General features: G+C 45.9%; 1 protein-coding gene across 1 annotated transcript in view; it reads right to left on the bottom strand.

Annotated features, from left to right (window-relative positions):
- LOC146019424 (NXPE family member 2-like) overlaps positions 1–14,777 on the bottom strand; it is a 37,952-nt gene extending 23,175 nt beyond the window's left edge. The window contains exon 1 of the mRNA XM_083151962.1: positions 14,708–14,777. Within this exon, the coding sequence (XP_083008088.1) occupies positions 14,708–14,713 (6 nt within the window). The 5' untranslated portion in view covers positions 14,714–14,777. The remainder of the gene's footprint in view (positions 1–14,707) is intronic.
- Between the last annotated feature and the right edge of the window lie 11,139 nt (positions 14,778–25,916).

Genomic DNA, 25,916 nt, shown 5'->3' with positions numbered 1-25,916 from the left:
TTATACCATCCCATCACTGATATTCATGAGTGTGGGCGTGTACTTCCCTTCTCATTGGCTGTTATCATTAGGTCCATAGTATGGACTCATTAGGAGGTATAACTCCATCAAGAATATCGATGGTTACTTGTGGTATTGCTCCAAATTCAATAGCACCTATATCAAATAAAAAGCTAGTAAAATGACGGTCATTGCTGGGATATAAAGGAAAAAAGAAAATAGAGAAATGACTCGGTTTCAAATAAACTCACAATATTATAGCATAGAGAGGTCAAGATTAAGATGTGTAATAATATTAATAATATCTAGATTATCCGATGAGGGTAAGTATGAAAATAAATATCAATAAGAAGCACAGCGATTCCAAGGCGTGTGAGATTGCTAATAATGGCAAGTTTAGTATATTGTCAGGAACTACAGAGTGGTTGGTCAATAATAATAAATCACATTGTTTCAATGTAAATTCTGTCCTCGGAGAGATGTGTCTATATTTTGTCCCTGCTCAGCCTGATATATGCATCGCCTGAAAGTATGTGTGTACTAGACAAAGAATCAAGCCTCATTCTTTCCATAAATATGAAAGGACAAGACTGATATATACAAGTGTAAGTGAATATCAAAATATATGAGTGAATGTGGAGTGCAATATTATAAATGTGTAAATTGCAGCGCTATAGGGATAGTGTGTGCAGGGTAATAAGCAATAGTCATTTTTAGTTACACCTTAACCTAAGCTAGTGAAAAAATGTTTTATTAATAAAAGGTGAAATAAACCCATCTAATACTTGAAGTGTGCTACTTATAATGGGGGCTTATTTTGTGAAAAATGGAAAAAGGTGAAAAAAGAGTGAAAAATGGTGAATCTGATCATAAACTGGTGCCAGTGTGAACATAACAAGGTGAAGAATATTGGGGTGATTGTGTCAGTATAATTTTATGGTCCATAATTGACCAATATGCATATATTGAGGTGGACACGCAAGATTAGTGTATTATTAGTCCATAGACGATAGAGAGTGAATAGAATAAAAAATATGATTAGTGAATTTAACGATAAGGCTAAAAATAGTGTGATAGGTGCCATCTATCCTATATATGGACATACACTACATTTCCAGGGTTAATGCTTGAGAATGACCTGGGACAATGGCCCTTATTCTGGTTGGTGCGGTAATATCCGGTGCGTTCGTGCCGCCGATGTTTTGTGTCTGCGCATGTGCGAGCGGGACGCACGGCCACATTCCGCATGAAATGTGTACACTACGAACAGGGGGTGGAGAGGGGTGTGAAGGGCTGTTTGGGCTCATTACCATATGTTTACACCCCGCGTTTCATGGGCGTTCCCATGAAAACACTGGGCGTACGTATGGTAATGCGGCCGTGACGCACGTGTAGGGGGCGGACATATGACATTGCCGGATGTCAGCTGCCCGCCCAGATCCCTGCTTTTGCACGGAGAAATGCCCGTGTGGTCCGAGGTTGCGGGAGCTGCCTGACCACTCGGTCCTGCATTCGATGGTCTGCGACCATCGAATGATGGGGGAGGTTCCCTGAGATGGAGGAGGTGTATTCATGAGAAATACACGTGCGGTCCGTTCGGACAGCTTCTTACCGCGTACGGACGGAGTTGGCGATCCGTATGGAAGGCGGGGTTTAGGACGCACGGTGCTGGCCGCATATTCGGATCCGGCCGCACCGATCAGAATAAGGGCCAATGTTTTACAGTAAAAAAAAGGGAAATAAGTGGTGGTGGTGGGGTCCCCTCCAAGATTCCATATTTGGAGGGGGACCCCACCACTTCATTTCCAGCATTTAATCCAATGAAATAATATTCCATTCTTACCTAAAAAATGTACTAGTATATTCTTCTCCCAGTGTATCCATTTGAATACATCATACTCGGTGCATTTATCTATATGATATTAAAATATACAACTCCTTTGCGATTTGTAACTTGTTCCTATGTGCACTGTTGAGAGATTATATGGAAACAACGAAGGAATTCTAGGGAGATCCTAACTGGGACACATTCTATATCTAGTACCATCTATAGATCCAGAGCTTTCACTGGAATGAAAAAATACCGGTACGTGCGTAGTACCAGGGCGCCCAATTAACATACGTATGCTAGCGTAGGGAAATCGCATCGCATGGGCCGTTTTAGTGCCGTGCGATGTGATCTCAGTAGTTAATATGGTATGGACGTTTGGCAGTTAGCGTAGGTGTGCTTTCAGAATATAGCGTAGTCAGTCAGAACTTGCGTAAGTGTTCCTGGTCCCTGTCAGATTCAGTCAGAGCTGAATAACTGACAGTAATGGCTGCATCAGGGAGAGCTGAAAATGCGACAGAGGTGACAGTGATGGCTGGGGAACCTGTGACCATGTTCACCTTGCCAAACACAGAGGAGGAGGCTGTTCTATTTTTCCAGCACCACCAGTTGCTTCCGGTCATGCAAAATTGTGTGAACGGCCACCCGATGCAGCTATCTGTGAAAGGAAGCATGTGACGCTGCCACATTAAGGCCTGTCGCAAACAGGTGAGCCTCAGAGCGGTGCACTGGTTCCCGGGGTGCCGTTTACCCTTCCTCCCCCATTGTCCGCTTTATCTATTCGTGGGTGGAGGCGATGACAAGTGTGGCGTATTGTGACCATGAACTGCACCTGTCTAATTAAACCGCAGTGCAGTATAACGGTTTGATGCGTGAGGCCTGCACTATGGACTTAATTTCCCAACCCCATAGGCAAATTGGCGATCCCGGCATGGTCGTAGAAGTCGACAAAAGCCTATTTGTCAAACTGAAAAGTAATGTGGGAAGGATGCTGCCTCAGCAGTGGATCTTTGGAGGGATTTGCAGGGAGACTGGTGCCTGGTTTGTCACTCCAGTCGAGAAGCAAGATGCCACTACGTTGATGGCCGCTATCAATGAATTTGCTGCTCCAGGATCGATGATCTATTCCGATTGTTGGTGGGCCTACAACACGGAGCAGCTTCAGCAGGCCAGGTATGAGCGCGCGCGTGTGAACCATCGATATAACTTTGTGGACCCGGAGTCAGGGGTTCACACGCAGAACATTGAGTGGCTGTGGGGGGCATGTAAATGGCGAAACAAGCGCCAAAGAGGCACCTCCCGCAAATATTTGGAGTCCTACCTGGAAGAATTCATGTGGTGGAAAACTCTGGGCGCTAATAATCCGCTTCGCCGCATTCTCCATGCTCTGACGCTGCGTCCGAAGGCAAATGCACTGTCTTCATAGTGACTCTATTCTTCTTCTTTTTTCCCTTAATTACTTCTCATTATTCTTGTTGAGCCTGAAGCATGGTGAGCCCTGCGATGGGACACGGAATACATATTAAGTAATCCGCATCCCCTCGCGGGGCTTGCTGTTTTTGACACGCTTCGGGCTCGGTGGCTCGCTGTGCTCGCCACGCAATATTAAATCAATTCCACGCCGACATGGATAGTGGGTTTATGAGAAGGTCGGGAGGACACGTTCTGCAGCCCCTCGCCACGCTTTAGGGTGGCGTGGACAGTGAGTGCCTAAAAATCTTATTGCATGTCATTGCAGTGTGGTTAAGTTAATAGCATCGCACCCTATAAAATCGCATGCAATCGCATGTGATTTTGCGTGAGGTGCGATGGCATGCGATGCGATAAGCCCTGGGCAAGAGAGCAGTGAATAAATTACTTAGGAAGATCGCATCGCACGGCACTAAAACGCGACATGCGATGCGATGCGATTTTCTTACGCAGAATAGCCCACTAAGCAAATTGCTTAGTGGGCGACCTGGTACTACACAAGTACAAAATACCTACCTCAGATTATGGTCTATCACACTGTAAGGCATTGTCCCAGGTCCTTCTCATGCATTAATCCTGGAAATGTAGTGTATGTCCATATATATTGGATAGATGGCACCTATCACACTATTTTTAGCCTTATTGTTAAATTCACTAATCATATTTTTTATTCTATTCACTCTCTATCGTCTATGGACTAATAATACACTAATCTTGAGTGTCTTCACCTCAATATATGCATATTGGTCAATTATAGACCATAAAATTATACTGACACAATCACCCCACCATTCTTCACCTTGTTATGTTCACACTGGCACCAGTTTATGAATCAAATTCACAATTTTTCACCCTTTTTTCACCTTTTTCCATTTTTCACTGAAGCACAGAATAAGCCCCCATTGTAAGTAGCACACTTCAAGTATTAGATGGGTTTATTTCACCTTTTATTAATAAAACATTTTTTCACTAGCTTACAGTAGGTTATGGTGTAACTAAAAATGACTATAACACCAATATCTTATTACCCTGTACACACTATCCCTATAGCGCTGCAATTTACACATTAATAATATTGCACTCCACATTCACTTACATCTTTTGATATTCACTTACACTTATATTCATAAATTTATGATTTGTTAATGTATATATCAGTCTTGTCCTTTCATATTTATGGAAAGAATGAGGCTTGATTCTTTGTCTAGTACACACATACTTTCAGGCGATGCATATATCAGGCGTAGCAGGGACAAAATATTGACACATCTCTCCGAGGACAGCATTTACATTGAAACAATGTGATTTATTATTATTGACCAACCACTCTGTAGTTCCTGACAATATACTAAATTTGCCATTATTAGCACTCTTACACGCCTTGGAATCGTTGTGCTTCTTATTGATATTTATTTTTTTATACTTACCCTCATTGGATAATCTAGATATTATTAATATAATTACACATCTTAATCTTGACCTCTCTATGCTATAACATTGGGAGTTTATTTGAAACCCAGTCATTTCTCTATTTTCTTCTTTGCTTAATATTCCAGCAATGGCCATCATTTTACTAGCTTTTTATTTGATATCGGTGCTATTGAAATTGGAGCAATACCACAAGTAACCATCGATATTCTTGATGGAGTTATACCTCCTAATGAGTCCATACTATGGACCTAATGATAACAGCCAATAAGAAGGGAAGTACACACCCACACTCATGAATATCAGAGATGGAATGGTATAAGAGCAGCTTTGGGGAGCCCGCCCGGTAAGCCTTGAAAAAGCCTTTTGCGAAACACGCGTTGGCGTGTCTCGTTAGCAAGTTGGGAGTCCCCCGTTAGTTGCTGGCGAGCGGAAAATAGACGCTGTGCGTCTATTCCCCGCATCCAGGGGGGGCTTGGCTAGAGGCTCACAGAGCCTCAGGGCCATGCCCCCACAGCACAAAATGGGGGCATGGCATGGCACTGCAGGGGGGCAGATGTTACTTGTGCAAAGAGAGTTAGATTTGGGTGGGGTTTTACTTCAAAGTGAGATCTTATATTGCAGTGTAAAAATAAAGCAGTCAGTATTTACCCTGCACAGAAACAAAATAACTCACCCAAATCTAATTCTATCTGCACATTTTACATTTGCCCCCCTGCAGTGCACATGGTTTTGTCTATCTAAGAAGGAATTTGTCAGAAAAAGTGAACCAAAATAACCCCCTGTGTCCGGATCGAGTGAGACCCGGGGATGCTCGGCTCTCACTCCTTATCCATACCCATGGCCAATTACCCTGGCGACGGTAATTTACCATATTCTCACTTCCATATATTCTCCAGCATAGTGGACTGTCTTATTATATAGCGTTTGTGCCGTCTTATACCCATGTTTCCTCTCCCTTTATTGTGACATATGTTTATACTTTATAATTATGGTTTAATAATAATTTTACACCAGCTTATATATTTCCTATATATTTTTATTAATACATTTATTTTATATTTCAAAGTACAAACAATTTGTGTTTATTACAGGTGTCTGATCATTCTCCTGCTGGCGCAGCCTGTTCTCTTCTTTTTATTGTATCTTACTGTCAGCCAACAATAGCTGTACCTTGGACTCCAGCCTAAAGGATAGTGCCCCTAGACAAATTCATTACAGGTGTGTTCCAATTAACCCCTCCCCTCTCAGCGCCAATAGTTTTTTTCCCTTTTCGACATGGCTAAGGTTGGAAAAGGGTCGGAAAGGTCGATACAAGCATTAGGTCAACAATGGGAAGGTTGACAGTCAAAAGGACTATATGAATTTTTCACATTTATTTGGAGACGACATGTGCCGACGAGCGGTATTTCATGCTTACCATCAACTACGGTGGGGGGATATAATAGTGTGCCAGGTGCCCGAAGCATGGCAGAGTGCAACAAGCAACGCGAAGGGATGCAGTACACTTGCACAGTGTCCATGTTGACTATGTTGACATTCGGGATAAAAGAAATGTGAAAAACTCATGTCGACCTTCCCATTGTCAACCTAAGGCCTGTCAACCTTCAGTGGTTGACCCAGTGCATGTCAATCTAAATAAGGTCGAGGTGCTGCCCCATGGCACATGTCTAATGGGAAATTTGGCACTGTCCATAGGATCTACAGATGTAGCAGGCTACATCTTTGCAGGGGCTGGCGCTTCTATCACGAGCCCCCGCCAGCATCCGGCTACCGCCAGGGTTCGTGCGCACACGTGACGTTCGCATGCCCTGTGGCAATGGAGCCTGCCGCCAGTCCCCGCCGCCTCCCCCTCCGTTGCCGCCGGTGCCCCTCACCGCCTGACTCCCCCCCCCCAAACTGGGCAGCGTCTCCCTGAAGTGGAGATGGGCAGGGAGACGCTGCCCAGCCACCGTGTTACTGGAACGCGCGTGCGCGTGATACGCATGTGCGTCCCAGTCCCTAACGCCGGCGCTCGCCAGTGGAAGGGATCTGGCGAGCGCCGGCCAAGGATGAAGCCTGCTACATCTGTAAATGTGACACAGTACACCACCGTATCCCCATCTCTGCAGCAGCAATACAACTTTAAAGGCTTTGGGGGTCCATCTCATACCTGCCTACTTTGCTGAATGGCTGAGAGACTCACGAAAATCGTGTCCCCCTCCTGGAACCCCCGGAATGGTGAAAAAACCTCACGTACAGATGGAGCCAGACTCATCTAGCTGTCTTTGGATAGACACGGGGGGAGATTCTCTAAGAATCTCCGCCCCTCTTTGTCTCTCTTCGCAATTATAGTTATCGCATATGTTCTAACATATGCGATAATTATAGCAAAGGACAGCTCTTGCGTTAAGAGCTGTCCTTTGCGAGGGGCGGAGCCACGACGGAGCGGGAGTAAGGTGTGTGGTGTTTGAGCATGAAGTAAAACTCCGTATCTCCCTACCGCATATAGCTACCCTCAGCAACCGGCAATCAGTACCATAGAGCTGGGAGCAGTGCAAAAGAGCGACGGGTGCAGGAGGAGGAAGTGGATGCACTCCCGCACGGCGGCCGGAAGCAGGGGTCCCGGGCCGCAGAGTGATAGCAGAGGCGGACACGCCAAGCAAAAACGCCTGGTAACCCTGCGGCTGTGGACGGAGCGAACACCCACAGCGGACGCCTCCTCATAGGGTGTCTGTGTGCAAACGACCCGGGCAGAGGTGAGAGGCTGCGGTGGTCAAAGTGCCAGCGCCAACGCCAGGCAGAGTAAGCTGAGACGGTGACTCTGCGGGGGTCCCTGAAGTCCCGGAGCTGCGTCCAGAAGCTCTTTTAAGCAGCCCCGGTAACGGTCTCAGTCCAACGCCGTATGATCCTGGTGAACAGAATAGCTAACATACAAGTCTGAGCAGGATGCGGATCAGTATTGGAGGCGAGACATCTTGATTGCACCTCCGGAGGTGCTCCGGGTTTGATTGATCTACGCTGTGCCGACCGCTCCGACCCTTCAACTGAACTGTGCTGCGGGGACCCTGTGGGGGACCACGGCACAGCTGGGGAGTGGACAGATCTTCTGGAACTGGTGCAGTATAAAAACTTTTTTTTTTCCTCCCCTACCTACCTGACTGTGTACTCAGTATAGACCTCAAAGCTTACTCCCTGAATAAGGGCCCAGAGTTTTTTTTGTTCAAACTGAGAGACTGAGGTTAGGTAACAGCAGCTAAATACCAACCTCTGGGATAGGTGTGTGGCATATAAAACTCACTGGGCATAATATAGCCCACGGACATCACCTTTTACCATCCTCCTCCTTTTGATTAAGATGGGTAAAACTGGTAATGCCACAACCTCTGCTCGATTGGAAAGATTCGCCAGAGCACAAACCAGCAACCCCCCCTCAGACTCCGACTACCACTCCTCAGTCCACTCCCACGAAACATAAAAGTCCCGACCATGCAGCAGTTCCTACCTTGCAACAGGTACTGGACGCTATTGCCAACTCAGAAACACGCCTATCGGGGCAGATAAAAGACCTCCAGGCTGAAATTGTATCAATGAAATCTGATCTTAAATTGGTAACTGACCGTATGAGCGAAGCTGAGCAGCGAATATCGCTACTAGAAGACACCAATGTCCAATGGCTCCAAAAAATGAACAACTATACCCAGCAAACCTCTGATCTAAAATTCAGGTTAACAGAGATGGAGGGCAGGATGAGGCGAAATAACCTCCGATTCGTTGGCCTACCAGAACGTACAGAGGGAACAGATCATCCAAAATTCATTGAAAAATTGCTAAGGGACACCATAGGCGAAACTGCTTTTTCACCACAATTTGTTGCAGAACGTGCCCACAGAGTACCGTCCAGACCACCGCCCCTGGGGCTTAACCACGAACATTCATATTAAAATTTCTGAATTTTGTAGACAGAGATACGATTATGCGCTCACTACGCACTAACTGCCCCTTACTGTATAACGGGAATAAGAACTCTGTTTTCCCTGATCTTGCCCTGGACGTGCAAAGAGAAAGAGCAAAATTCGGAGATATCAAGAGAAAACTACGAGAACAAAATATAAGCTACTCCATGATATTCCCTTCTAAGCTGCGAGTGTCAGATAACAGTCAAACATACTTTTTCTCCAGCCCAAACGATGCTGCACAGTGGCTCGATTCAAGACTGCCAGGATCCAAGCAAATGGCGCCGGTGTAGTTACACAGATCCCGGGAAATGTATAGACATTTTTTTTTGATAGAGTAATCTTGTTGGGGAGCTCCCCCGCTCAGGGGTGGCTCTTTACTTTTTTCTAGCCCCCAAATGGCAGTTTTTTTATATTTTTATTATATTTTTCTGCTTTTCTTTTTTTTCTCTTTTCCTCTCCCCCCCCCCCTTTTTTCTTGTATGTATGGAGGGGGTGGGGGATAGGTATACCTACTGGGAAAGGTTATACAGGGTGGGGGGAGGGAAGCGGCCGCCTGGGGGGTAAAAAACAGGGTTTTGAATATAGAAAGAGTGTTTATATAATCAATTCCTATGAGCAGTCTTACGAGATATATTCACATGTTTATACTATGCAGAGATACCACGTAGGGACAGAAATAAATAGCCTAAAGGATGGTTAAGTTACTGACTTGGAACACCAGAGGCTTAAATAATAAGATTAAACGTTCACTGGTGATGAACCAAATCCGGTCATATGGGGTAGATATTGCATGCCTAATGGAGACGCACCTGGTGGGTGGGAAACTTATGGCACTTAAACAAAGATGGATTGGCTGGGCCTTTCATGCCCCTTTCACAACCTCCTCTAGAGGGGTATCAGTTCTAATAAAGAAAACTGTAATTTTCACAAACAATCGAGTTGAAATAGATCCGGGTGGGAGATATGTTTTCTTGGACTGCATAATCAACTCCTTGCCAATCCTAATTTTAGCAGTATATATCCCCCCCCCCCCCCCATTTGCTTATGGTATATTGATCAAGGCCATTGCATTTTCAGCCAGTAACTCCTCGGTCCCTGTAATATGTCTAGGGGATTTCAACAACATACTTGACCCCGAAATGGATAGATGGAGGGGCAGTTCCGCCACAACAATACGTGGCGGCACCGCCTTCCTAAATTTCATACAAAATCTGGGATGGGTCGACCTATGGCGGGAACGGCACCCGAAGGAATTGCAGTTCTCTTGCTTCTCTCCGGCATATCAGACTTTTTCCAGAATTGATTTAATGCTCGCATTAAGCTCCCTTTTGCCCTCTGTAAAAAAGGTCGACTATAAACCCTGCGGTATATCTGACCACTCACCTTTTAGTTCTGGAATTCTCAGATGTGATGGAGAGGGGCCAGGGGTTCTGGAAATTGAATCCATCCTGGTTAAATTATGCAGATCAAGAAGCAAACACCAAAAAACTCTGGCAGGAATTTTGGGAACAGGGCTCGGCTAATGCAGCCATAGAATGGGATGCTTTTAAAGCCTTTATGCGAGGTACATTTAAGAAACAAATTTGTGAAATAAAAAAGGCCAGTAAGGAAAAGCTACAAGATATGGAAGATAAGTGCATGGGCCTAGAATTAAAATACCTAAAAAATAAATCTGAAGTAACACAACACAACTGGCAGGAGGCCCAGCAAACATGGCTGACGGCAATATGGGAAGAAAATATGAAATTGATGAACCATCGATCCCGTAAAGCCAGACAGCTGATAAAACAGGGCGATTCCTTGCATTCCTGGCAAAGGCCGAAACTCCTCCCACATGCATTGGCCCAATTAAAGATGTACGAGGCCATCTGATATATGACACACCACAGATAGGGAACATGTTCTGTGAATATTTCAAAGAGCTATACACCTCAGAACTTAAAAGCACCCCTGAAGAAGTACAGTTATATATAGATCAAATCAATCTCCCTCATCTCCCCCAAATATAAAGAACTTGATAGACCAATAGAAATTGCTGAAGTGGTGCAGGCAATAAAAGAACTCCCAAGTAGTAAAGCCCCCGGTCTTGACGGGATTCCAGTAGAAGTTTTTAAGAAATTCATCGAGGTATTAGCTCCCCTATTCCACACAACCCTGACACGTTGCTACGAGGAAGGAGAGATTCCCGGCTCAATGGTCGAGGCAAAACTGGTACTTATACTTAAGCAAGGGAAAGAGCCAAGTAATCTGGACTCATACTCATTGCTATCTAATGAGGCCAAAATTCTGGCAAAAATTCTAGCCAATAGATTAAAAAAGTGCATCCTTCAAATAATACACCCCAACCAGTCGGGTTTTATGCCCGGAAAATCCACGTCGGACAATCTCCGTAGATTACACACCCATCTGCAACTGCCACTCGAATTGGATAGCCAACCAGCAATAATATCTTTGGACGCTACCAAAGCATTCGATGTGGTGGAGTGGCCATATTTATGGGCAATTCTGAAGGCCTATGGGTTTGGTGCAAATTATATCAAATGGATAAAACTATTATACAATGGGCCTACAGCCAGGGTCTCGTTAAATGGGTGGACCTCTTCGGACTTCAGTCTAGCCAGGGGAACTAGACAAGGGTGCCCACTCTCCCCCTTATTGTTTTCACTTGCAATTGAGCCCCTTGCATGCCTATTTAGAACCCATAACAAGATAAGAGGATTACGTATGGCCCACGTGATTTCGCTGTATGCAGACGATCTGTTGATTTATCTATTTGATTATCGAGCATCACTCCCTGCGGCCTTCGAATTGATTTCTAGCTTTGGCAGATTTTCTAGCTTCCAAATTAACTGGAGCAAATCCCATATTCTGTACCTGGGCAATATGCCCACCCATCTACTTCCTCCTCCTCTACCCTTAAAGTGGACAACTAAATTTAAATATCTCGGGATTCAGATAACCCGCAATACAGAGGAATTCATTCAACATAACATTCTTCCGATACTAGAGAAATTAGATAATACATTTAAAACATGGGGCAGGCTACCCCTGACAGTCACCGGTCGGATTAATCTAATCAAAATGACGGTGCTTCCCCAGTTACTATATATAATTCAGCACTCCCCTGTTTTTCTTCCTAAAACGATATTTAGGAAATTTAATAGTAAGCTCTCCTCATTTATATGGCATAATACTCGGCCAAAAGTGCAGCTAAACAAACTAATGATGGATAAGCGAGCAGGGGGCCTGGGGCTTCCAGACTTCCGCTTATACTATTTATCCGCCCAAATATCGCAAATACGTCCCTGGTTGATAGAAGATGAGGATAGTGGTATGGCCCTGGCGGTTGTAGCCTTGGCCACACCTCACTGCCACCCAACAAATAGAATTTTGCAAACAACTATCTATCCTAAGGATCCACCATTAGTGCGGCAGGCTATCAAAGTCTGGCAGGAGGTAGATAAATTGGTAGACACCCACGGGGTGGACCCACAGCACCCAATAGATGATCCATTAATCTTCAAGGAACTGAAAACAATACAGGTCAGGGAAGTGTGGAATAGATATTCTATCTCAACTATCGGACAAATATACTCCTCGGGACGTATAAAAACATTTGCAGAACTTAAGGTTGAATTTGGCTTACCAAAATCCTATTTTTTCCGATACCTACAGTTGAAGGCGGCCCTAGACACCCAATTTGCAGGGGGGTACCCCGCCATATGCGAATCCCCATTGAAAACGCTAATAAAGACCGGAGGTAAAAAAAACTTGATAAGTCGACTATATAAGCGATTAAATCGGGACAAAGGGATAGACGCGATGGATTTACTGAGGAAGAAGTGGGTGCAGGATCTAGAGCCTATAGATGAGGAGGAATGGCGCAATGCGGTGGTATCAATTAAGAGCTCTACAAACGCTTTAAGGGTACAACAGGTCCAATTTTTTATTACACATAGAGCGTATCTATCAACAACTCGTCTGGTCAAATTTAAGGGTCGAGCAACTGCACTATGCCCCAAATGCAACATCCATCAGGGCACATTTTTCCACCTTCTATGGCAATGTCAGTGCGTGGCCGACTTCTGGGGGGAAATCATACAAACACTGGTAGACTCAGGTATTCCCAAAAAAATCTTGACTCCCAGAAGCTGTCTTCTTAACATCTTAGAAGCTAGACAAATAGAACCCGGTGACCGGCAATACATTAAGAACGTATGCTCACTGGCAAAGGTTATAATCGCCAAAAGTTGGATGGCGAAAAACGGCCCTAGCATAACCTAGCTGGTAAACTATACTGTTAAACAGGAAAAATATCTGTATATCAGCAGGAATGCTCTGTATAAACATAAAAAAAACCTGGCATCGCTGGATAGACAATAATGGAACCTGGTCTTTTTTTTTTTTTTTTTCTACCTTTTCTTTGTTTTTTTCTTTTTAATTAAGCACGATGGGTAGTAGTTAAAACCCCTTAAACACATGTAAACTATTAAAAGTGCATTTGCACAACGAAAAATGAGTGTGAAGTAACTAATAGAAAATGTAGACAATATGACATGTATATTTACACAGCACTTAGCTTCCACCATCCCTTAGCAACTTAGGTGAATAAGCTTGGTTCACTGAAGCACTTTAAATTTATATGAGTATCAGCAATGTTTATCTTCCCTTTGTCTCTGTGAAGCACTTTAAAGGTATAATAAACCTGAGAATGGTTCACTATCTTCTGAATCACAATAAATGTACACTAAAATTCACAATATTCACCTTACGGAGAACTCCAGATGCTAAGGATAGCAGGCTAAACATCAACAGAAAGCCAGATTCCCCAGATGGTAATAGTAAAAGTCTCAAAATCGAAATGTAAGACGCAAATAGCATAAACTCGAAGAATAGTTTTAACCACCCAGGCGGGGGGGGGGGGGGGGGGGGGGCTTTATGTATTTATGTATTGTAACATTTGATATTGTGAAGAAGATATATCCTGTCTTTTTAATATGTGTTAAATACATGAATTGCGAAAAAGGAATAAAGAATATATTTATAAAAAAAAAGAGCTGTCCTTTGCGGTGAGAGTCGCCGGGTCCCAGCAGGTCCCGGCAGCCCCCCCCCCCGGAAGAGGATCAGTGCAGGGAGGAGGTCACAGGTCCGGGCAGCACAGCTCTGGGCTGCCCGGACACAGGTGAGGGGGCGATGCGGGGCGGCGGGGGGGGGGGGATAGTCGTTGCGGGGCGGTGGTGGGATGCGGTAGAAGCCCATTGGCTTCTATGGGGCATCGCCACATTTTTATGGCGATGCCCCCCCGCCGCGGTAACCCGGAGGGGGATGCTTACAGCATCCCAAAATGCGGTAAAAACCCCGATAACGGGGTTTTTACCGCATTTTTAGCTTAGAGAATCTCCCCCATGGCAAGCCATGCTGAGCCAAGGCCTATTGTTCTCAGCTGCAATACATTACATATAACAATACAGTAGGAGATTAGCAGCGTAATCCTATTACTCACTTTAAAGGGCTAGATGAGGACGGCTCCATCTGTACGCCCCCAGGCCCCCCACCCCCCAAATACAGGTAATTGTGTGAAATTGTGTAATTTAAGCCCTGCCAAATGCCACAAATTGCGTCACTTTTGCCCCTCCCCTTCCTGAAGTGGAGTGGACAGGCTACTCTCTGGGCATCTCCTGGGGAGGACATAGAAAAAGTAGGCCGGTATCGTCCATGTGCATAACTAACTCATTCCAATGTATGACAAGAGATAGAGGAAACTACCCACCTCGCTGCTATCACACCCGATGTGACGCCACCAGTTCAGTGGTTAAATACTTAGGGCACAGCAGGATGAGATAGAGCAGGCATGTCCAAACAGTGGCACTCCAGCTGTTGTGAAACTACACATCCCAGCATGCCTTGCCATAGTTTTCGCATTCCCTAAAAGCAAAACTGTGGCAAGGCATGATGGGACATGTAGTTTCACAACAGCTGGAGGGCCATAGTTTGGACATGCCTGAGATAGAGTGTTGATAAATTAACTTTGTTGGTACAGTACCTGCATCTTTTTCTGATGAAACACCAGCAGAAGGATGGGCGCTGTAATTGCTACCGCCACCACAGCTCTGAGAGATATCTTCATCCTGTATGGTGCAGAAGTCTCCTGGAATAGAAGAGAAAGAAGATCTATTTTCTGAATTTGCAATCTGGTTTCTCAATGGCGGTTACTGTGTGTGTGTCTCAACCTACATAGTGGTAGAACTTCCTTATAAGCTGGAAGGGTAAAGACTGGTCCAGCATACAAAATGGGTGCCTTCATTGTGTGTAGCAGCTCACATGAATACATCATCATCAGCAGAATAAATAATTTCTTTTGGTTCAAAACTTTAAGTGACCGTTATAAATATTACCACTGTACCGGTTCCTTCTCCTGTGAGTTTAGTCATGGGAATTGGGCAATGAAAAAAGCTATAAATAATAATGATAAATAATAACTACAAAGAAGTGTTTTTTGATCTGTGGAGAAGTTGTTCCTATCAGCCAATCAGCTTCAGACTGCCACAGACACCCCTAACCCTCCCCTCCCGCAGCCTAACAAGAACCCTCTTCCCTGGAGCCTAACTCTAATTCTCTCCTCGGAGCCTAACCCCCCACAGCTTAGTTCCTCGTACCCCCTGCCTGTCACTCAGGTTGCGAGCACCTCAGCAAAGAAAAACTTAGCTGAAGGCATTGGCAGCCGACATTGCCGACAATGCGCAGACCCAAACCATCTGTGGAGGGGATGAATTCGGATCTGTGTGAAGAGGACTGAATCGGCCAAATGTGTGTATAGGGCAGGGGTTCCCAATCTCTTTTGAATCACGGCACCCTAGAGTATCAAAATGTGTCCACGGCACCCCTAGGCGAATAAAAAATTATATACAATTAAGTAGATTTTGTTTATATGTGATTTCTAGGTTCAGTTATGTGTTAAAATTCATGATTTGCTTCTGTTTGTACACATATTTTATGACTGGCAGCCACCAGCACTGATTTTGTCCATAAATAATTGCTCATAAATAATTTGAATTGGTCCTGGACCACCGACCCATGGCACCTCTGGAAGTGTTCCGAGGCACCCCAGGGAGCCACGGCACACAGTTTGGGAATCACTGGTATAGGGGGAGCAATGAAGAGAAGAAGGGTTGTTGGTTACAGATATACTGTATATACCAGTGGTTCCCAACCCTGGTCCTCAAGTACCCCCATCAATGCATGTTTTCCAGGTCTCCTTAGGGCTGCCGACAAGGGGGGTGCCCTGGGCACAGCTATCCCGGGCCCCGGTCTCTGGAGGGGCTCGGGCAGCTGCCCACAGCCCCCCTACCCCCACACCCAGCGTTTCTCACCCGGCAGCCAGCCCTACCTCCCCCGCACAGGCACGCACAATAACACAGTGCAGCTCGGCGCTCTGCAGGCTGCACTGTGCAGTGTGCGCTCAGAGTCGAACCATGGAGACTGAAGGAGCGAGGAGCAACATGATGGTAAGTAATGGGGAGGCATGGTACTGGCAGGCGGGGGGTGGGCTGGCAGGCGGGGGTGGGCGTGCGGGCGCACCCAGGGGGGGGGGGGTTGGAGGTATGGCGCTGTGCCGCTGGGGGCCCGGACTGTAGATCAGGCCCGGGCCCCAACATTTCTAGTGGCGGCCCTGGGTCTCCCAGCAGGTACACTCATTATTCCGACACATTTTAAAAGATCCACCGGTGAAGCTAATTATGTCACTTGTGATTCTGTGAGGAGACCTGGAAAACGTGCACTGTTGGGGGTCATTGAGGACCAGGGTTGGGAACCACTGGTATATACCATTTATCATCATATAATCAGTCCTGATTACCTCACTAGCTATGTAATAAGTAGATATGAACAGGACCACGCCTCACATACAGGATGTACCTCTGCTGCGTAGCCCATCCCATGTTTTCTGCAGATTTCTCATCTTCGTTCACAAATCATTTAGACCAGTGGTTCCAAACCTTTTTTCTCTCCCGTACCCCTTGATTAGGCTTTTCATTGATGAGTACCCCTCCTCTCAATTTAAAATATAGACAATACGAGTGGAGTGGAAGTGAGCGGTTTGCGTGTCCTTATGCATGTCCTTATATTAAAGAGTAGCATACAGGAATCGTGCCCTTCCGTGTCTGGCTGCTGGCTGTGTACTGTCTCCAGGGTTCCCACTTACACCTGTAGGATTAATGCTGCTGCTTCTTCCACCCGTGTCAGTGCAGGGCAGATGATTGCTGATGTCTGAGGGCAGCATGGGTAGCTCCCATTGGATTGCAGGTCAGACGAAAGCACAATGAGACGCTGATGATGCTGATGACGCTGAAGACAGAACCATAAGTGACAACATAGATCTTCACCATAGCAATAAATCTTCTTCTTCTACCATCAAAATACTTTTTTTTCATCTTCCGCCATTACCAATACTATTTTCAAGTACCCCCAACTGGTCTGCAGAGTACCCCCAGGGGTACTAGTACCCCAGGTTGGGAACCACTGATTTAGACGATACAGCAGATTAATCCACATTTACTCTATTTTCCCATATTTTAGATGAGGGGTAGATAACCTGGGGATAGGCAAACACAGGGGGTTTCTTGTTTCCTGGAGACCCCCCTCCTACTGGCAAGTGGCGCAAATTATAACAACAATAGCACTGGTATATAATACGATCAGTAGAGCTGCCGCCACATCATACAGTGTATGGGACAGAGCGGAGCCGCTGCACATGCCCTGTGGTAGCCAGTGGCGTAAGTTCGTGCCAGTTGCCCGGAGGCAAGATACATATTGGTGCCCCCCAAATAGCTCCATCAGTAAGGTCATGGTTTCTAATGCCGGGTGTGACACTTGCAAAGGCTGTGGATCAGTTGGTTACCAGCAAGTTGTTAGACAGTCATTAGGCCGACACCATTAGATCGACATGCAGGAAGGTCGACATGAGTCTAGGTCGACAGGGTCATAAGATCAACATGGTCATTAGGTCAACATGGGTGTTCTCGACAGTGAAAAGGTCAACGTGGGATTTTTCAGTTTTTTAACCCGAATGTCGACACAGTCGACAAGGACACAGGTTAAAGTGCACCGCGTCTCCTTGCATGGCTCGCTGCGCTCGGTACACTATTTTATTCTTCCACCACGCCCTAGTGGATGGTAGGGCATGAAATACCACCTGTGAAAAACCCTATGTCGACCTAACCCATGTCGACCTAATGACCATGTCGGCCTAACCTATCTCGACCTAGACTCATGTTGACCTAGACACATGTCGACCTAAATGCATGTCGACCTAATGGTTTCGACCCTATGACGGTTTAACAACTTGCTGGTGACCCAATGACCGTATCCCCCTGCAAAACTGATGTTAGTCGAGTTAGCCACAGAAGCGATATTGACGGTTTTCAATTATAAGGTCGACATGTATGAAGGTCAACATGACTGAAGATCGACATGGGTTAGGTCGACAAGTCATTAGGTCGACACAAGTATTAGGTCGACATGGGGAAGGTCGACAGTCAAAAGGTCGACATGGGGGTTTTCACTGTTTTTTTAGCTGACATGTGCCGACAGGCAGTATTTCATGCCCTACGATCCACTAGGATGTGGTGGGAGAATAAAATAGTGTGCCGAGCGTAGTGAGGCACCGTGGGGACGCAGTGCGCTTTTTTAGTGTCCATGTCGACTGTTTCGAAATTTGGGGCAAAAAGAAGGCGAAAAACCCCATGTCGACCTAATGACCTGTCGACCCAACCCCTGTTGACCTTCAGTCATGTCGACCTTCATGAATGTCAACCTAGTGGTGACAACCTCATGCTTGTCCACCTACAGTAGTTGCTGTCTGCCCAATGATCCATAGAAACATAGAATTTGACGGCAGATAAGAACCACTTGGCCCATCTAGTCTGCCCCTTTTTTTAAACATGTTACCTCAAACCATATTTGATCCTTATTTTTTTGTAAGGATATCAATATGCTTATACCAAGCATGTTTAAATTGTACTACTGTATTTGCATCTACCACCTCTGTTGGGAGGCTATTCCACTTATCTACTACTCTTTCTGTGAAAAAATTCGGTACTTCTTTACTTTCACGGCGCCAGCATGGCCCCTTGCGGGGCTCGCTTCGCTCGCCCACGCTGCGGGCTCGGTGGCTCGCTACGCTCGCCACGCTAATTAAAATCAACTCCATGCCAACATGGATAGTGGAGGTATGAACTATCCATGTTGGCATGGCGTTAACTTAGTTTATTTTACTTAGATTGTGGCGAGCGTAACCCTGAAGTAGCGCGGCGCCATGCTGGCGCCGTGAAAGTAAAGAAGTAGAGAAATCCCGAGGTACAGCAGTTTTCCTGCTACTCCTCCTCCCACAAAGCATTCTCCAGGATCGATTTGATTCTTGTTTCAGACAAAGCCCTTACCATAATTAAACATGTAGACTATAAAGCCCGAGGGATTTCTGACCATTCCCCGGTAAAAATGGAGGTGGATCTTGAGACCCCGATAGGGTTTAGATACTGGAAATTACAGGCATATTGGTTAGCGCAAATGGGAGAACAGGAGGGGATGGAGGCAACGATAGAGGAGTTTTTTTAGGGTAATGTGGGGTCCTCCCCCAATATTTTCGTCTGGGATGCGTTCAAGGCCTATTTGAGAGGGGTTTTTATCAAAAGGATAGCATATTTGAAGGTCTTGAATCGTGAAAGGGCTAAGGAACTGGAAGCAAGAGTGATGGATCTGGAGAATGCTTTTTTGTTAAGTAAATCCGACCAAGCCAGGTCTTTGTGGCAGTCTGCCCAAAAAGAATGGGTGGAGTATCTACAGGAGGTGACCTGTCAGAGGTTGGGGGTTGGGTCACATAAGTGGTATGCTAATTCTGATCGAACAGGGAAGTTTTTGGCCCACCTAATGAAGCAGGATAGCCCATCTAACATTATCCCCATGATTAAATTAGAAACAGGCGAAGTGGTGATTAAGACCCCTGAAATTACAGAGCTCTTCTCTACACATTTGGTAGAAGTGTATAAATCCAAATTAGATCGTAGTAACGAAGAAATTGACGACTACCTGGCACAGCTAGATCTCCCAAATTTGTTGCCCTCATCAAGAGAAATATTGGAGGCCCCTCTGTCAGTTGAGGAAGTGAAAATGGCAGTCAACTCCTTCCCAGGGGGTAAAGCCCCTGGGTTGGATGGTCTTCCCGGGGAGGTGTACCAGAAATATATAAATAAACTAGGCCCGCGTTTGCTGAAGGTATTTCAGCACATGGAGGCAGAGGAGTGTATCCCCCAGTCAATGACTGAGGCCGCAATAATAATGATCCCTAAAAGTGGGAAAAACCCGACCCGTGTCGACTCATATAGGCCTATATCACTCATAACGGTTGACGCTAAGATTTATGCTAAAATATTAGCAACTAGGCTCCAGACAGTTATACATCAAGTGGTTCATCCAGACCAAACTGGATTTATGGTTGGGAAGTCCACTATGATTAATCTTAGAAGGGCGTATACCTACCTCCAGGGGGTTGAACTGGGGGGGTTGGATGCTTTGCTCGCATCTTTTGATGCAAACAAGGCGTTCGACTCGGTCGAATGGCCATTCCTATGGAGGGTGTTGCGGGCATTCGGGTTCGGGGAAAGGTATATTAAACGGATATCACTGCTGTATCAAAACCCTAAAGCCAGAGTGACCATAAATGGGTTCACGTCTCCCTCCTTCTCTCTCTCCAGGGGCACGCGCCAGGGATGTCCTCTATCCCCTCTGCTGTTTGCGGTGGTGGTGGAACCGCTCGCGTGTGTCCTGAGGGCGGCTCTGGGGGGTGGGAATGGGGGAGGCGGGCCCAGTAGAAACTTAGTCTCGTTATATGCGGATGACCTCCTGGTTGGACTGGCTGTACCTGGAGATCTATCAAGGGTGATAAAATATATTCAGGAATATGGGGGATACTCCGGGCTTAGAATGAATTGGGGCAAATCCAACTATATGCAGCTAGGGAAATACGGGGGGACAAGCATTGCGATAGATGCACAGTTAAAATTGGTGGAAAAATTTCGGTACTTGGGAATTGTGGTGGCCAGGAACTCAGTCGATTTTATCCCCGACAACCTCATCCCGTTTATTAACGATCTTAAGTCGAAGTGTAGGAGTTGGTCAAGACTTCAGATCTCACAACTTGGCCGGGTCAACTTGGTCAAGATGGCAATTCTGCCTAAATTCTTGTATATTGCCCAACACTCTCCTGTCTTCATAAAGGATGAACACTTTAGGAAGATAAAGAGTATAGTCTCCTCGTTCGTATGGAGGGATAAATTGCCTAGAGTTAGAATGGATATTGTCTGCCGGGACAGGGAAAAAGGGGGCTTGGCCCTTCCTGACTTTAAATTATATTATATGGCCGCACAGATGGTACAAAACTGTGCGTGGGTCAAGCCAGAGGAGGTCCCCGCTGAATTACAAAGCCTGGTGGAGTGTGTGGATCCAGACTTCTCGCCTCTCCAAAGATTGTTTGTGAGTGGGCTCCGTCGAAATCTCCCTCCACTGATCAGTCAAGCGGTCAGGGTATGGAGATGGTCTTGCAAATTAACAAAAGCAGAGGGTCTGGACCCAGACACCCCTATCCTGTCCCTGCCAGGAATGAGGGAACTTAAAGAACAACAAGGTGGGATAGTGTGGCGTGGGTATGGCATCACGAATATGGGACAATGGTGTCAAGACGGGATGGTGAAATCCTTCTCCCAGCTACAAGTAGAATTTAGTTTGCCCAAGGAAGTATTTTTTAGATATTTGCAAGTAAGAAGTGCCATGACCCAAGGGGGCAAGGCAGAAACCTGGGAGGTGGAGGAGGCCCCATGTAAAACTTTTATAAAACAACTAGCAAAAGGGAAGCGAATGTCTAAAATGTACCAGTATCTTCATTCTTTCTCTCAATCCGAGGAGCTGGGGGTCCTGCGGGCCAAATGGACCGAGGATATCCCTCAGCTGGACGAAAATGGGTGGAGAACGGCTCTGGCAAGTCCTCGGCAGTCGACTAATTTAATGCGAACACAACAGGTCCAATTTAATATCCTCCATAGGATCTATATTACCCCGGTCAAAGTTAAAAAACTTTCAGGGTCAACGTCCGATGGATGCCCTAGATGTGGGGAAGGGCCGGCTACATTCGACCATCTACTTTGGAGCTGTAGGGATATTAGTAGGTTCTGGGGGGAGGTAAGGGAAACCCTAGCCCAAATAAACTTGGTTTTAGGTATATGGAAGGAAGTAGCAATTAATGGGGATTTGAGGCAGTTGGCAAGAAGCATCGCGGCCCTAGCCAAGGTGATAATAGCTAGACGGTGGATGTCCCCCACGGCTCCGAATCTTGGAGAATGGGTCAACTTGGTTAATCAGACTAGCGAACATGAAAAATATGTATTTGCATCTAGAGGATCCTATGTTAAGTACCAGGGAATATGGGGCCCCTGGAACAAGTCAGGCTACTTTAAAGTTTCCAACAGTGAGAGGGCAGATCGGTAAGCAAGGAAAAAAAGAAAAGGGTTTTTTTTTTTTTTTGGCGACTAGGACAGGGGACTACAAGCGACACTTTAGATAGTAAAAGAGCACTGCAGGGCAAGATAGTTTGTAGGATTAGTGGGTAAACAAGGTTTAAGGATACCTATGTTGGCACAACACAGAGCCATAGACAATGATGGCACGGGTATACGTAGATGTAGAAGGGTATTGAGGATGATAAGTATGATAGATAGGGGTAGGGGGCTCCCTTTCGGTTTTTTACTGAATGGGGCAGGACGTCACATAGTCACGAGTTGCACGTTATTCCATACTAGATTGAGAGGAAATAGGTATGGTCATACAAGAGTCACTTTTCACATAGTGAGCTCAGAAGGTTTAAATAGAATGCTCTCTGAGCGAGATAAGGCTTCACGGGCACATTGGAATGTAAGTAAAGGTTAACACAAACCTTGTGTTGGTTTGTGATAAACACTATTGTTGTATGGGGTTTTCCTTTTTTTTTTTGTGTGTGTTTGCCCTTGGAATTATGGAAGCCTGCCCTCTAGCCTACAGGGAACTTTAAAAACGGGGGACCACAGGGCATAAAGTTTGAAATAGGGTGGACGGGACGCTTCGCGGAATCATGGAATCAGGAAACGCGGGCGATCGATGATAGTGGGGGGGATGGGGAATAGGAGGCAGCTAGTATAGAAAGGGGAATGAGACGGAGAAAGGGCCAGGCGCAACAAGAGGAGAGGGTGGTGAGTGAGGGGATTTCATTCCATCCAGGAAAGGACGTGGGACAGTGTGCAGGGATTGTGTTAACAATATGGATATGTAAAGGGTGAGTCGGCCAATATGGGGAAGCCGAACCAAATAGGGTGGTGCTTGTATAACTACTCGTGATATTAATTTATTGCTGTGATGTATGTTTGTGATTGTATTGTATTGTATGTTCTTATGGAAAATGTAAATAAAAACGCAAAAAAAAAAAAAAAAAAAAAGAAGTACCAAAAATTCTTCCTCACATTTCCCCTGAATCTTCCTCCCTCTAGTGTCAGTACATGTCCTTGTGTTCTGTTGCTCCTCTTCCTGTGAAGAATGTCTCCCACCTGTACCTTGTTAAAGCCCTTGATATATTTGAAAGTTTCTATCATGTCCCCCCTTTCCCTTCTCTGCTATAAAGTATACATATTAAGATCTTTTAGTCTTTCCTGGTACGTTTTGTGATGTAGGCCATGCACCATTTTAGTTGCTCTTCTTTGTACAGTCTCTAATGTATTTATATCCTTCTGGAGATATGGCCTCCAGAACTGAACACAGTACTCTAGATGAGGTCGTACCAATGACCTATACAGTGGCATTATTACTTCTTTCTTTCTACTGCTGATACCTCTCCCTATGCAACCAAGCATCTGACTTCCCTTCTTCATTGCTTTGTTACATTGCCTACCTGCTTTTAAGTCCCCTGAAATAGTGACACCTAGATACCTCTCTTCCTCAGTAGTTTCCATTATAGTGCCATTTATACTATATTGAGTCTTTGGATTTCTGAGACCCAAGTGCATGATTTTGCATTTTTTGGCATTAAACTGTAGTTGCCATTCTCTTGACCATTTCTCTAATCTACCTAGATCCTCAATCATTTGTTTTACCCCTCCTGGTGTGTCTACCCTGTTGCATACCTTTGTGTCATCTGCAAAAAGGCACATTTTACCCTCAATTCCATTTGCAATATCACCAATAAAGATATTAAAAAGCACCGGTCCAAGTACAGATCCCTGGGGTACTCCACTTGTAACCTTTCCCTCCTTTGACTGTACTCCGTTTACTACAACTCTCTGTTTTCTGTCCTGCAACCACGCTCTTATCCATTCAACTATCTTAGAATCCAATCCCAAACTTTCAAGTTTATTCAGGGGCGGATTGGCCCACCGGGAAACCGGGCCGTTTCCCGGTGGGCCGCCACCTTTTAAGTCAGAATGGGCCGCCTACCTCACTGGGCTGCCGCGGCATCTACGTGCTGGGCCGCGGCACTGTGCCCTCAATGAAGATGGCTGCGTGTGCTTCGTTCCGTCCGGCTCCCTCCTCCCTGCTGCTGCTGCTGCAATGAGCTGCAGATACAGCCGCTGGCAGCCAGGGGGAGCACCTCTCAGACTGATGACGTCAGCCTGAGAGGGAAGAGAGACGAGGAGCAGCAGCGCTGTGGCCGGGCTTCTCATCTTCCAGAAAGAATTATAATGTGAGTCACACTGTGGGCTCTGGGGACATTGGTTGGCAAACTTGTTAGGGAATGAGGGAGGGGGGGGGGGGGGGGGGGGGGGGGGTTGTAAGGGGAGAGAGAGACACTCACCTCTGTCGCTGTGTGTGAGGGACATGGGGAATAAATCTCCCTGCATGTGCCAGTTACAGTGTAGGTAGGCTTTGCTGGAGGGGAATCTGTGTGTGTGACATTCCTGCACATGAGGGGGAAGGGGGTCTGTGACATTAGGGCAGACAGACTCACTGTGACAACTCAGATCCCCCTCCAGCTCAGCTCCCCCATAGGCAGACATGTGACATTCAGATCCCCCCCCCATGTCTGTCTATAGGGGCTGTGCTGGAGGGGTATGTAACATGTCTGCCTATGGGGGGGCTGTTCTGGAGGGCCTGGGGCATGGGAATATGTGACAAGTCTGCCTATTTGCTGGGGGGACTGGGGGCTGTGCTGGAGGGGGATCTGATTACGTGACATGTCTGCCTATGGGGGTGGGGGATGTACTCAGGCCCGGCGACAGGGTGGGTCAAAGGGTACAGCTGACCTGGGCCCGGCGTTCTCAGGGGCCCCAAAGCATGGCTGCGGTGATGATGCACTCAGCCGCCTACACAGCACCCTACTCAGCCGACCGCCCACTTAACCCTCCTGCCGCGCAAGTTCCTTCACCCACCACCCAGCCACACTGTGGGCGTTACATGTATAGGCGTCATTACATCTGCGGGCATTATGTGTAAAAGTATCGTTACTACTGTGGGCATTATGTGTATAAGTATCGTTACTACTGTGGGCATTATGTGGATAAGTGTTGTTACTACTGTGGGCATTATGTGTATAAGTATTGTTACTACTGTGGGCGTTACATGTATAAACATCGATACTACTGTGGGCATTACATGTATAGGTGTCATTACTACTGCGGGCGTTATGTGTATAAGTATCGTTACTACTGCGGGCGTTATGTGTATAAGTGTTGTTACTACTGTGGGCATTACATGTATAGGTGTCATTACTACTGCGGGCATTATGTGTAAAAGTATCGTTACTACTGTGGGCATCATTTATATAAGTGTTGTTGCTACTGTGGGCATTACATGTATAGGTGTCATTACTACTGTGGGCATCATGTGTATAAGTGTTGTTACTACTGTGGGCATCATGTGTATAAGTGTTGTTACTACTGTGGGCATTACATGTATAGGTGTCATTACTACTGCGGGCATTATGTGTATAAGTGTTGTTACTACGGTGGGCATTACATGTATAGGTGTCATTACTACTGCGGGCGTTATGTGTATAAGTGTTGTTACTACTGTGGGCATCATGTGTATAAGCGTTGTTACTACTGTGGGCATTACGTGTACAAGCGTTGTTACTACTGCTGGCGTTATGTGTATAAGTATTGTTACTACTGCTGGCGTTGTGTATAAGTATCGTTACTACTGCGGGCATTACATGTATAAGCATTGTTACTACTGTGGGCATTATG

Source organism: Crinia signifera, chromosome 7 (assembly GCF_055691185.1).
Source record: "Crinia signifera chromosome 7, ASM5569118v1, whole genome shotgun sequence".
Taxonomy (NCBI): domain Eukaryota; kingdom Metazoa; phylum Chordata; class Amphibia; order Anura; family Myobatrachidae; genus Crinia; species Crinia signifera.
Note: the sequence above shows the minus strand (reverse complement) of the source record. Positions and strands in the feature narration are given on the sequence as shown.